Here is a 13,474-nt window from a genome sequence, read left to right as displayed (position 1 = left end):
ACACCGTTGTCTTGTGCGGATCAAAGGCACTCAGATCATAAAACTGATATTTTAGCACACCAAGACTCCGACCTCCTGTAGGTGTCACAGCTCTGGTTCCACATTGAAGGCCGTTGTCTTTGTCCCTTTTTATTGTCAGCATCACACCATCAGGATGAAGCCTTTACCCTGCTGACAGCGTATCCTAATCATCTATTATCTTCAGTCTGCAGCCAAACAAGTTGAATGAACGTCTAACTCGTAACCTCCATACACATGTTGGGTCTGTACAAGGTTATCAATTACACAAACAGGTCATTAGACAGGTCAGTGAGGTCACGAGTGTTTCTTTCTCAAGATACATACGAGCTCACGTTTTACTGCAAAAATTCAAGTCCAACTTCGTGTCAGTGTTTGTTGACACAATGCAGATGTTGGCAGACGGTACAGAAAGACATTTTCAGTAAGGTTTGAAAGAGTTACTCAAAATACAAAACCATGCAAGTACACAGGTCTTACACAGTGTACAGTCCTCCGTCAAGAGTAGTACAGAGGTGTCACTTTTCAGGTTTGGAGAGTGCACAGCTGATCGTTCAGTAGCAGAAATGGTTTGGAGGAAGGAGTTCTGGGTGAAAGAACACCACTCAACTGTTTTTCTTCAGTAGCGCCCATGTGGCAGACTGCCAGTCCTGAATGAGACTGTGCATATTGGACGGGACTTGATTTTGTCCTCAACAGTCAACGCTGCCATCCTGTCTTTAAATTGAAAAGAAACAACCAACACAGTTGGTACCGGAGAGGTGATAATGCGTGGAGAATCGGAGAGTAACGGTGCTTTATGGTTTCAATTCAGTCCAACTCATTACATGTATTTACAGGGTGTTGAATAAATAAAAGGTCCACGTTATTCTCACTCAGGGTTACGGTTCATTAAAGGGGACATATCATGCTCATTTTCAGGTTCATACTTTTATTTCGGGTTTCTACTAGAACATGTGTACATGCATTAATGCCCAAAAAAACACATTTTTCTCATGCCGCCACTCTTAATATACATGTATTCACTCTCTGTCTGAAACAGTTTTAGCGCCTGTCTCTTTAACACCCCCTGCTGAAGAAGCCCAGTCTGCTCTGAATGGCTTGTGATCACAAGATAAGATAATAGACATAATTTCCTTTAAATGTCCCCCCTTTTCCATTTAGTCATTTCAACAGTAAATTAATACATCCAATTCATTTGCTGTTGTTTTGAGTTGACCTTTTTGTAAACACTCCCAGGCTCGTATGTCAACTTACTAACATCCCAACTTTTGGTAGTTACTAAAGATTATTTTTCCAATATAAGTCTTTGGTCAAAAATAGTGACATTTGAATATATATCTGAAGGTGAAGGGACTCCGGTGCTCGCTGTGAGCATGTGTTTGTGTGTACCGTTTCTCCGAGCTGCAAGTATGTGTGCATGTCCAGGAGTGAGAGTTCAGAGCCATTGTGTCAGCCATTGCAGTATCCAGCGGCAGCCATGTTGGTTCCTGCACAGTCCTGCTCGGTGGCCCGCGATGGTGACTCCCAGCCATCCGATCACTGGATGTTTGGGGTCACACGGCGATGAAATGGCGCGGGCCTGGTTACAGGCCGCTCTTATAGAAAATCGCTGTCACATGTTGCCCTCTCCACAACATGACCGAACTACCAATGGCTCTGTCTTTGTGCGCGTCTCAGTGCTTTTCAGGTTCCCAGTTTGGTAGTCTCTCCAGTAAGGCCTTGTGGTCCACACCAACACTGGCCACCAGTCCTCTTTTGTTGAGCGGCGTTCCACTGTAGTCAATGTCCTCTCCCTTTAGCGTCGTCATGTGGCCACCTACAATCATGGAGTTTACATGTCATTGGTTCAGTGCACTTCCCCCATTAAACATCCAAAAAGAGATGGAAACGACACATTCGTTAAAAACATGAAAATACAATCGGGCTGTTTGTAGGCCTGTAACCATAATTACTTTTGTTGGACGATATATACACACTCCCAGAAATAAAATACATTATTGTTGGAATGCTGTTAAGCATTCCAACTATTGTTATCCTGTTTCTTTATTCAACTTCTTCTATTTCTTCCGTGCCCCTCTTCTCCTCCTTCATTTTTTAAGCTACAGAAACCGTTCAACTATTAAAATGTTCAGCTCTTTCACCAGAGGGGTGCTATGACTTTTTATATTTCTAACTTTTAAACTTTTTGAATTATTAAGCTTTTTATTTTCAATGGGATCTCTATGAAGAATATTTTCAAATGGCTTCAGGCACACAGGTGTTTGTGTGTTTATCAACATCACTAATTGGCTCAATCGCATACTCACAGACACACGCGCACATACACTCCTCTCCCTCTCTCTCTCTCTCTGTGTCTCTCATACAGTCATTCAGGTCTTAGGGATCTTCAGAGGTCTTTCCCCCCCCCCCCCCCCTCCACCCCCACCCACACACACCCCATTTTAAAATAAAAGCCGCACACACTTGATTTGTTGCAGCTGTTACGTGTTGCATCTCGGCCAATCAGACATGAGTATTCTGATAAGTTTCCTGATTCGAGTGACATTTACACACACCGCGACACAAGAGGGAGAGGTGAGGAAAGACATGGCAGAGCAGGACAACAGTCATGTAAGCTGTAAAAGATAAAAAATCGGACAATCTCCAAATGAGAAAGTTTGCCAGAAATATGAGAGCCTCTCGCTCGCTCTCTCTGCCTCTCTCTCTCTCTCTCACAAATTCTTTCTTCTCTCTCACAAATTCTTTCTTCTCTCTCACAAATTCTTTCTTCCCTCTCACAAATTCTTTCTTCTCTCTCACAAATTCTTTCATCTCTCTCTCTCTCACAAATTCTTTCTTCTCTCTCTCTCACAAATTCTTTCTTCTCTCTCTCACAAATTATTTCTTCTCTCTCTCTCTCTCACAAATTCTTTCATCTCTCTCTCTCTCACAAATTCTTTCTTCTCTCTCTCTCACAAATTCTTTCTTCTCTCTCTCACAAATTCTTTCTTCTCTCTCACACAAATTCTTTCTTCTCTCTCTCACAAATTCTTTCTTCTCTCTCACAAATTCTTTCTTCTCTCTCACAAATTCTTTCTTCTCTCTCACAAATTCTTTCTTCTCTCTCTCTCTCTCTCACAAATTCTTTCCTCTCTCTCTCACAAATTCTTTCCTCTCTCTCTCACAAATTCTTTCTTCTCTCTCACAAATTCTTTCATCTCTCTCTCACAAATTCTTTCTTCTCTCTCTCACAAATTATTTCTTCTCTCTCACAAATTCTTTCTTCTCTCTCACAAATTCTTTCATCTCTCTCTCTCACAAATTCTTTCTTCTCTCTCTCACAAATTCTTTCTTCTCTCTCTCACACAAATTCTTTCTTCTCTCTCTCACACAAATTCTTTCTTCTCTCTCTCACAAATTCTTTCTTCTCTCTCTCACAAATTCTTTCTTCTCTCTCACAAATTCTTTCTTCTCTCTCTCTCTCACAAATTCTTTCTTCTCTCTCTCTCTCTCACAAATTCTTTCCTCTCTCTCACAAATTCTTTCTTCTCTCTCTCACAAATTCTTTCTTCTCTCTCACAAATTCTTTCTTCTCTCTCTCACAAATTCTTTCTTCTCTCTCTCACAAATTCTTTCTTCTCTCTCTCTCACAAATTCTTTATTCTCTCTCTCTCTCTCTCACAAATTCTTTCTTCTCTCTCTCTCACAAATTCTTTCTTCTCTCACAAATTCTTTCTTCTCTCACAAATTCTTTCTTCTCTCACAAATTCTTTCTTCTCTCTCTCTCTCTCACAAATTCTTTCTTCTCTCTCACACAAATTCTTTCTTCTCTCTCTCTCACACAAATTCTTTCTTCTCTCTCTCTCTCTCACAAATTCTTTCTTCTCTCTCTCTCTCTCACAAATTCTTTCTTCTCTCTCTCTCTCACAAATTCTTTCTTCTCTCTCTCTCACACAAATTCTTTCTTCTCTCTCTCTCACACAAATTCTTTCTTCTCTCTCTCTCACACAAATTCTTTCTTCTCTCTCTCTCTCACAAATTCTTTCTTCTCTCTCTCTCTCTCACAAATTCTTTCTTCTCTCTCTCTCACAAATTCTTTCTTCTCTCTCTCTCACAAATTCTTTCTTCTCTCTCTCTCACAAATTCTTTCTTCTCTCTCTCTCTTTCACAAATTCTTTCTTCTCTCTCTCTCTTTCACAAATTCTTTCTTCTCTCTCTCTCACAAATTTTCTTCTCTCTCTCTCTCTCACAAATTCTTTCTTCTCTCTCTCTCACAAATTCTTTCTTCTCTCTCTCTCTTTCACAAATTCTTTCTTCTCTCTCTCTCACAAATTCTTTCTTCTCTCTCTCACAAATTCTTTCTTCTCTCTCTCACACAAATTCTTTCTTCTCTCTCTCACACAAATTCTTTCTTCTCTCTCTCTCACAAATTCTTTCTTCTCTCTCTCTCTCACAAATTCTTTCTTCTCTCTCTCTCACAAATTCTTTCTTCTCTCTCTCTCTCTCTCTCTCATAAATTCTTTCTTCTCTCTCTCACAAATTCTTTCTTCTCTCTCGCTCTCTCTCTCACAAATTCTTTCTTCTCTCTCTCTCATAAATTCTTTCTTCTCTCTCTCTCTCTCACACAAATTCTTTCTTCTCTCTCTCTCTCACACAAATTATTTTCTCTCTCTCTCTCTCTCTCTCTCTCTCTCTCTCACACAAATTCTTTTCTCTCTCACAAATTCTTTTCTCTCTCTCACAAATTCTTTCTTCTCTCTCTCCTCTCTCACAAATTCTTTCTTCTCTCTCTCACAAATTCTTTCTTTCTCTCTCTCCCCGTCTATGTCTCTCTCTCAGACAGTCATTCAGGTCTTAGAGACTTTTAGAGGACCCCCCACACACACACACACACCCCATTTCAAAATAAAAGCCCCAAAGAGTGAATTCTAATTGAAATGCTTGTGATGAAGACAGGCATTTAATAACCTGTTTGTGTGTCAAACATGATGATTATGTCGCCACTCCCCCACCCAGCACTACCCTTTCAAAATAAAAGCCCCATGGATTAACTATTTAAACAAGCTCAAAATTAGGCTTTTTTGTTAAAAAAAATGAATGCTCTTACTAATACTGCGACAACTACAACTGCTGCTGCTAATATAGTATTACTACTACTGCTACTTCTACTATAACTTTTGCTGTTGCTACTACTACTGCTACTGCTGCTACTACTACTGCTACTGCTGCTACCATCAATATTATTACTACCACTACTGCTATTACTACCACTACTATTACTTATACGACAACTGCTACTACTACTAATGCTATTCATGCTACTAAAAGTAGTAATACTACTACAGCTATTAGTACGACTGCTACTAGTACTACTACTACTGCTGCTACATCTTCTACTGCCATTACTATTACTACTACTACTACTGTGATATTAAATACTACGACCAATACTACAGCTGTTACTATGACTACTGATACTACGTATTCTACTACTTCTTCTAATTACTAATACTTCTACTTCTAATAATACTTCTACTACAACTACAAATATCACTACTACTAGTACTTATTCAAATGCTACTAATACTTCTACGAATAATACTTATACTAAAACTTATACTACTACAAATATCAGCACTGATGAATTTTTTTAAGCCACAGAAACTGTTCAAATATCAAAATGTTCAGCTCTTTCAGGAGAGGGGTGATATAACTTCATATTTGTAATCTTTCAACTTTTTGAATTATTCAGCTTTTTGCAATTTTCTTTTAAATTGGATATCTATTTTCAGCAATGTTTTTGAGATTCATTTCAGCTTTCAGCATTCCAACGCATTTTCAGCAGGAAATGCATTTTCTAGTTCTCATTTGTAAGACCATTTTTATGCCACTGATATAATAACGATAACATAAAAATTATCGAGGTCATGTCCAAATATGGTACAATAAGTCCCTAGCGCAAGACAGGCCTTTTAGTATGTGATCTCCTTTGCAGTTGAAGTGATATCCTGCTCTTTATGTCTGGTGCAAGGTATCTTATTTTCATAGGTAACATAAATGCTGCACAAGCATTTAGCAGAGTGAAGTCGGTGAGGCTCAGATGGAAAATCGTCACGTACGTTCATGCACCAATCTGGATTTACCAACATTCGGATCAGAATGTACTGAAACGTAGTCTACTAAACAAAAGGTGCAAACCAAAAAGGGCTCTCGTAATATTTGTATAAAATGTATTTAAAAAATGAATTACCCAGTGCATTGAGTAGTGCTGCACCAGCGCAGATGTCCCATTTCTTAATAAAGGTGACGTGGATGTAAACGTCTGCCTGGTCCATAGAACCTGCTTCACTGGAAGGCATCGCCAGAAGTGACAGGACCTTATATCCTGAGATAGAGAGACAAAGAGAGAGAGACAGAGAGAGCGAGACAGAGTGAGTGAGACAGACAGAGACACGTGTTCTATCTAGGAGTCCCAGTGTGCCATAAGGCATACTACTAGTGCATCTGAGTGGATTGCAGACTTTCCTACAGTTGTTATTAATAAAACCAGTGTTTGACAAAAATGTATTGTAGAAAAAAATATCCACTGTAAGAAAAGCACTGCGATTCTGTGGACCAGCCAAATTGCTCTTATACATAGCCTGTATAACCCATAGCTACATGTGAGTTGCAACAAATAAAAATAATCAAATTGACAGTATCGTTTTTAACAGTTAAGAAAAATAAGCAATCTAAGCGTTAATTTGCACATCTCCCTGTGGGTCGTTCCTACTTGAAATCATAGATAGATAGATAGATAGACTTTATTTCAGACTCGGGGTCCATACAGACAGATACATAAAAAGACAGACACAAACAATAAAAGTACATAGGCCTAGCAATGCCTTACAAAGAGACAGCTGTACCAATGTCCCCACAGCTGGGACTGGTAGCGTGTGGTGCTAAACCTTATGTTGGTTAAAACAAGTCTGATCCCATTTACAGAGTCATTCAGTCTGCAGATGAATTTGTACATGAGATTTCTTAAAACAGTTTGGAAAGTGTTGACTCGTGCAGCCACAAACATTTCACTGGCACTACTCCATCTCGGCCTCTTTAAAAGTATTCTCATGGCGTCATTGTACGCTACTTGAAGTCTCTGTAGACTCTTTTTTCTGTAGTTTGACCACAAGTGTGCAGTGTAGAGTGGAGTACAATATGCTCTGAACAGAGACATCTTCACTCCATCTGTACACAGACCAGACTTGCGTGAGAGACTGTTTGCTTGTGCATACATCATACGACATTGCCTGGAAATGTCGTTATCATCAGACATGTGTTCTGTTAAAAAATGACCAAGATATTTGACTTCACTACAGACACCAAGATTATTGTCAGACAATTTGAAGTCAGGGAAGTTTAGACATTTGTCCTCTTTAGTTGGACAGATCAGGACAGCACGCTTACTGGCGTTGTATCTGATGTCATGTTCCACACCGTACATATAGTGAGGAGCTGCTGAAGACCAGCGCTAGACGGACTAAAGATCACCAGATCATCTGCACACATGATGGTTATCATAGATATCTCCTTTGAGCTTCGTCTGCACATGCAGTACTTTAAAAAATAATAATAATTATGTTCTCACCTGCTCCACCTGCTCCTATGATCGTTGTGCTGTTTCCAAAAGCATCCTGAACAAAGCTTTTTACTTTTCCAGAGTGGGAACGTGATACGATTGCCTTTGGAGGGCTGACACTGTAGGACGGACGGGGTCTCATATTTGACCCCTGACCTACAAACCCCCAGGCTGCAGGGTGGGGGGGGGGGGGGGGGGTTAGAGAGGGGGAAGAAGAAGTTCAATACATGTAATTTTGTCGACCATCGTAACTATTACAGCTCTAGAAAGCGAATTTGACAGGTTCTTCCCCTAAATGGCATGGAGGCAGCATGCGTAATACATACACGAGTAAAGTTGTGGAGGCGCACACACACACACACACACTTACCAGTGAAATCAGTGAACGGCTGGTGTATGACCCCGATGACTGGTTTACCATCTACAGCCACGCACACCATTGTGGTCACATACTTCACCAGATTCTCTACGAGGAGAGAGATGAGCAGATAAAGAGAGTGGGAGTTGAGAGGAAAGATGGAGAGATAGATACAGACAGCCGGAGGACACAGGAGAGAAGAGAGGTCAAAAGAGGTAACAGGATCATGGAGTGAACCAGGACAAAGACGGATGAATAGAGAAGACCAGATACAGAGGTAAGTGTCAGCATGTCTCTCACATGCCGGAAAATCCATATTTGTGCAGATGTGCGTCTTGTAAACCTTTTTGTTCTTATTAATAACAAAAAGAAGACTGCAGTGGTGTTTGAAAGAACACATTTAATTCATGTTTCAGGTACACGTTAACGAGGCCTACAGTGCACACTGCCCCTCTTCATTGTAATTATGGACATGCCGTTAACATGATGTAGATCCAGGATGTCCAGCTGGACCTGATGCTAGGGAAGCCTCGCGTGTGATAACAGAAACACGTTCTCTCAGTGCACTCCTCACAAAGGAGCTATGCTACTCTTATAACATAACGCTGACCTGTCAGCACTAGACACACTAGAAACAAAGTGACCGAGACCGCCTCTTTTCATCCGACCAAGGTTCGGCTGTTTGGTTTCACACGTGTGAAAGGACCCTAAGATAGTGGTTCTAACTCCGAGCACCAAAGGCCGCTGAACATTTTCTACTGGGTCATAGGGCTGGGCGGTATACCGGTTTTAATTTCCCGTATGATATGAATTTTTCATATACCGTCATACAGGCTAAACAACTTCTGTCGCTCTTCAACAGGCAGCAAAATATATTGTTCGCCGCTGAGAGCGCTCCGGTCAGAGCTAGTTGTCTTAAGTGTATTGAGAGGGAACCCTAGTCATGGTTATAACTTCATAACAATTAACAACCCGCAACTAACGCTCTTTAACAGGGCAAAACACCACGACGCAACAGTTTGTGACACAAACTATTTGTAACACTAATTGTACATTTATAAAATTTCACCGCCAAACTGCATCCTGGGTACTGCTCGCTAACAACAGTCTGCTAACAGCTGGGACAGGCTCGGTCGCCCCAGTAACGGTACATTAAAGAACAGAACAGAGCGATGCAGGATGAACAAAGACTGAACAACAAAAGGTATTTTGGTCAGACACATATGCAACGCTGACTACCGTGTAATGTGTGTGGTATTTGTTATAAATGTATGTTGGTACATAGAGGGTGATAAGAAGCTGTACATGGAGGGGCTTAGGACCCAGGGGAATGTAGGTGAAGGAAACAGGAAGTGACGGAACGGAAGACACGCCACACAAACAGCTGTTCACCGCTTGGTGGCCGGTTGACCGGCCGGTTCTTTTCGGCATCAATTAATTAATGCTTTAACTCGGAAAAAAAAATAACGTGTTATACCGTGAAACCGCCAGAGTCTTACAAAATACCGTGATGTGCATTTTTGGTCATACCGCCCAGCCCTAGTGGGTCACACAGGCACTGAACCGTTTTCTTTCTACCGAACTACACCCACCAACTGTGTCAATGTACTCGATGTATATGATACTCGATACCGCTAGCCCACCGAGCTAGCTAACATTACAGCTCAGCCCGAGGAGAGACGCCATTAATGATTTCACTGTCAAAAGCCTGAGCTGCTCGTCCATGAGCAGATGCCCGCTTCTTTCTGCGCTGTGATACGGTAAGCGGGTGTACCTCGGCACAAAGAAAATAGTTCCGACATGAAACTGCTCACAACGAGGTCTGCGGATGTATCCTGAGTGACCGGGGTCGTGATTTGTAGGCAGAAACGTTGCCGTGGAGATTTTCAAATGTATTTTTATGGCATTTTGAGCACCACAAGCCGAGAGAAGAAAGACATTTCTACCGCCGATATCTCCAACACTCAACAACTCACACCGAATCTATCTAGATTGATGAATAGAACTATAGGGAAGAGGAGAAATGTGTTCTTTTATATGTTGGGGTGAATTGTCCCTTAAGAGGACTCTGCTACAAAAGGGCCATGAATGTTAGGTCAACTTCCCAAAAAAACACATACCCAAGACAAACAAGTGTGCCCACCAAACCTTATATAATCATTTATGATGTTTTTGAAACTCAACATTCTGCAATGTTACCCTTCACTGTGAATCCCATGAGCTTGTTCTGCAAAGACAAACACTGCCCACCTGTGTATTCCTGAGTAGCATCCAGAGGGTCGATCCACACTGTGACGCTCTCAGCGGGGACGTCCTTGCCCCCCTCTATCTTGTCTAGTATGTCGGCAGGAATGCCCCGGTTCCAGGATGCAGCCTTGTCCACCATGTTGTCATGCTCCTCGCTGTTCACCTGAACACATGCAGGCACAAGTATGAGTCATGTGCCTTTGGCTTATGTTTAAATGAAGTTTCCCTAAAGGTCATCAAAGCCTCGGTTCTGTGATTACAGCCTGGTTGCTGGTTCATAATAGTCTCCAGTTTGTGATGTTAACCGGCTAGACAAGTGGAACTGGTTATGTTTTCAGATCTGCCAAACAAGTACAGGTATTCTTTACCACGGTAGATAGATGACAGCTACAGCGATTTGCTCTCACCGTGACATCAGGGAAGGTGTTGCTTATGAGGTTAAACATCTTCCTATGAGACTGCAGGTCTCCCATGGTCAGAAGCTCAGTGTCTCCCTCCTGCGTCTTGCCCTTTGACTTCTCCTGCAGGGCATTTTCATGGCGCACCTTCTTCACCTGCGGGGGGGGGGGGGGGGGCATTTTAGTTTGAGTAATCTCAAGGAGATTATGTTTTTGCTGAAGTAAACGGCAGAGTCAAAGAAGTGAGAAATTGTGTTTTTGAACATCACCAATAGTCATCCAACAATGAACCAGTCAAACATGTGGGGGACAGCACACTCATCCTAAATCTGCACTGGAAAATCCTAAATATTATAAAGTATACCAAGCATGAGACTGGTCCTACGGGTGATAATATACAGGATACTACTCCGTAAGGTGTGGAGCTAAAGGGGTCACGTCCTTGGTATGACATTAGGTAAAAAAAACAAAGATTAAAAAAATGTTTTGACAAATACAGATTTCAAAAGTAACTAACTTGCTCAGTATCCATTCAGCAGTGAGGTAATGTGTCGTACAGTCAGGTAGCTTTGTGTAGTCTGTGACGGCCGGCGGTCTGTTTGATTCTCTGTTTGGGCTTTTCTTTTCTTTTACTAAGCAGGAATTGTGGTCTGGCGAAGGAGTAGTGTCACAAGGCTCAACAGCATTAAGCATGTTCGTACAGCCTGGTTTTCCACTCCAGAGTAGGGTCTCATATCCACGGCTATAAATTGAACAATCGCCTTGGAGATATTCAGTCAAATTATGATTCTGTCTCCTCTCTCACCCACCTAGTCCCACCCTTTCAAAATAAAAGCCCCATGTCGTAACTGTATCTTAACAGTGCAGCTATAACTTTACCCCGACTTCCAGTCTTTTTACCTCTGTGCCACCGAGCACAGCAGCCTCCACCGAGACAGCCAGCAGGTCCCTCAGATCCACTTTGCTCCTCTGTCTGCAGAGACGCAGGGACACAACAACATTAGAAATGACTGGAAAATGAATAACTTTTACCTGATGAAACTGTGTCAGCCATATCAGCTCCAGGAAAGTAAATGAGAGAAGGAACTTTTTTAAACATTTACCCCTGGTATTCTTTTTAGATGATGCTGAAATGTTGTAGAGACTAATCTGTGTTTCCCACAGACCACTAGAAGCCAGATGATGGTAATGCAGACACATTGAAGTCTGTACTTTACAATATATAAATATATATATATGGCACTGAACACGGTTTCGAACGTTACCTGCAGTGAGAGAAAACGTTATATCATCATCGTGTAAGGAAATGAGAGAGAGAGGAGTCTGACCTGAAAGCAGCCCAGCGGTTGGAGATGACCCCTGCGTACAGGTGGTAGATGACGCCGACTCCGAGGAGGCAGAACATCGCCACGCCGAGCGGAGACAGCCGGACACGCATCGGAGTCATTGTCCTTTGAAGCTTTTTGGTGGATAATATGACTCACAACACCGAACCAACAGCACAGAAGTGCTCTCAAAATGACAGACCGGAGGGCTATAGCGCTAAGCTAACGTTAGCTGACGTGGCTGTCAACAAATGCAGCTAACGAGCAGCTGCGTCACACCTGGCGTTCACGTTCCTGATTAACACGTAGACTGTCATGTAGCGAACAGCTGGAGCTGTCAAAGAACCGACACACGGGCTAATTCAGATTAGCTGTCTGCCCGTTTAGCAACGTCTGACGAAATTTCCCGAATAACCGAGCGTCGTTTCTGTCTGTAACGACATTCCGTTGGTGGGACAGCTTGACTGCGCTCCGTATTCTCCCTGTTAACTCGCTGGTGTCGAGGGCCAAGCGGAACAATCACACCTCTGTTCAGTCATCTCTCCTCTCATTACGTACACAGCTAAGAGGTCACGACTGGGCCGCTTCTCTTCCGGGTTATCGCTGGTGTCGTCATCATTTTTGTTTTGTATTCATTCATCTTCATACCTACTATTTACCTATTTACAACGAATATTTAATTAAGAGCAGAAGAAGCTATTACATGGGGATAAAATGTATGTAGCTTGACTTTTCTAAAGTTACCGTACTTATTATATATTTATTTATTTAAAATTGCATCATAAGGAATGTAAGCAGCAGCAACAAAAAAGAAACACACATGTTGTATATACAGTATTTATACACACATATATATTTCGATGGATAGATAGATATGAAGATCAACATGTTCTTGTTCTTCCCTCGTGCACCTTCTTCCACATCGGTCACAGTACATCAACACAGTTCTATACAATGGAAAAAGAATAGATTGACAATGAGGGATGCATGACAGGAGCAAATTCTCCTCTTTATGAAATGACTGCAGTGCAAACAGGATAAGTATAAACTAACTATCTGAGTGTTTATTGTGTGGCTCTAATCTCTCAGATCCGGTTCAACCTCGCTGTGCAGTCAGAGACTTCATGAACTTCCACTTATTGTTAGTTATTGCGGTTTTTATGCACCTCTCTTGTTTTTGTTTTGTTTTACCGTATTTTGTCCTGAGTGTATCGTTTAGTAACATTGATGCCTTACATTGTTTTGTGTTATTTTTTGCTGCACTACAAAAACAGTTTTTTAAAGAGATGAACCAAACTAACTATACTGAACTGAACATGGAGTAAATTTGCATCAGTCTGTTCGTTTAAACTGTGTGGTATTGTTGTATTAGCTTTTTACAAAGACTTGCACAAGTATGTTAACATATGTGATGCACAAATGCAGTGGTGTATCGAGTGGTCTCACCTACGTCACGATCTCCTTAGGTGCAGGGCCGAGATCCTTCTTGTGGCACTGGCACCTCTGCGTCACTCAGCGTCAGTCTGTG

General features: G+C 41.7%; 1 protein-coding gene across 2 annotated transcripts; it reads right to left on the bottom strand.

Moving 5' to 3' along the window:
* Positions 1–349: 349 nt before the first annotated feature.
* Positions 350–12,493, bottom strand: bpnt2 (3'(2'), 5'-bisphosphate nucleotidase 2). 2 transcript variants are annotated; one of them, XM_079284740.1, is made up of 8 exons: positions 11,950–12,493; positions 11,501–11,594; positions 10,631–10,777; positions 10,227–10,386; positions 7,989–8,084; positions 7,628–7,789; positions 6,251–6,385; positions 350–1,837 (listed from the first exon to the last, which is right to left on the bottom strand). In XM_079284740.1, the coding sequence occupies exons 1-8, from the start codon at positions 12,066–12,068 to the stop codon at positions 1,695–1,697; spliced, it is 1,056 nt and encodes a 351-aa protein (XP_079140866.1). In that variant the 5' UTR covers positions 12,069–12,493; the 3' UTR covers positions 350–1,694. The 2 variants fall into 2 exon arrangements, with proteins under 2 accessions (XP_079140866.1, XP_079140867.1); XM_079284741.1 differs by having other exon boundaries at positions 11,522–11,594.
* Between the last annotated feature and the right edge of the window lie 981 nt (positions 12,494–13,474).

The sequence above is a fragment of the Melanostigma gelatinosum genome, assembly GCF_949748355.1.
Source record: "Melanostigma gelatinosum genome assembly, chromosome: 15".
Taxonomy (NCBI): domain Eukaryota; kingdom Metazoa; phylum Chordata; class Actinopteri; order Perciformes; family Zoarcidae; genus Melanostigma; species Melanostigma gelatinosum.
Note: the sequence above shows the minus strand (reverse complement) of the source record. Positions and strands in the feature narration are given on the sequence as shown.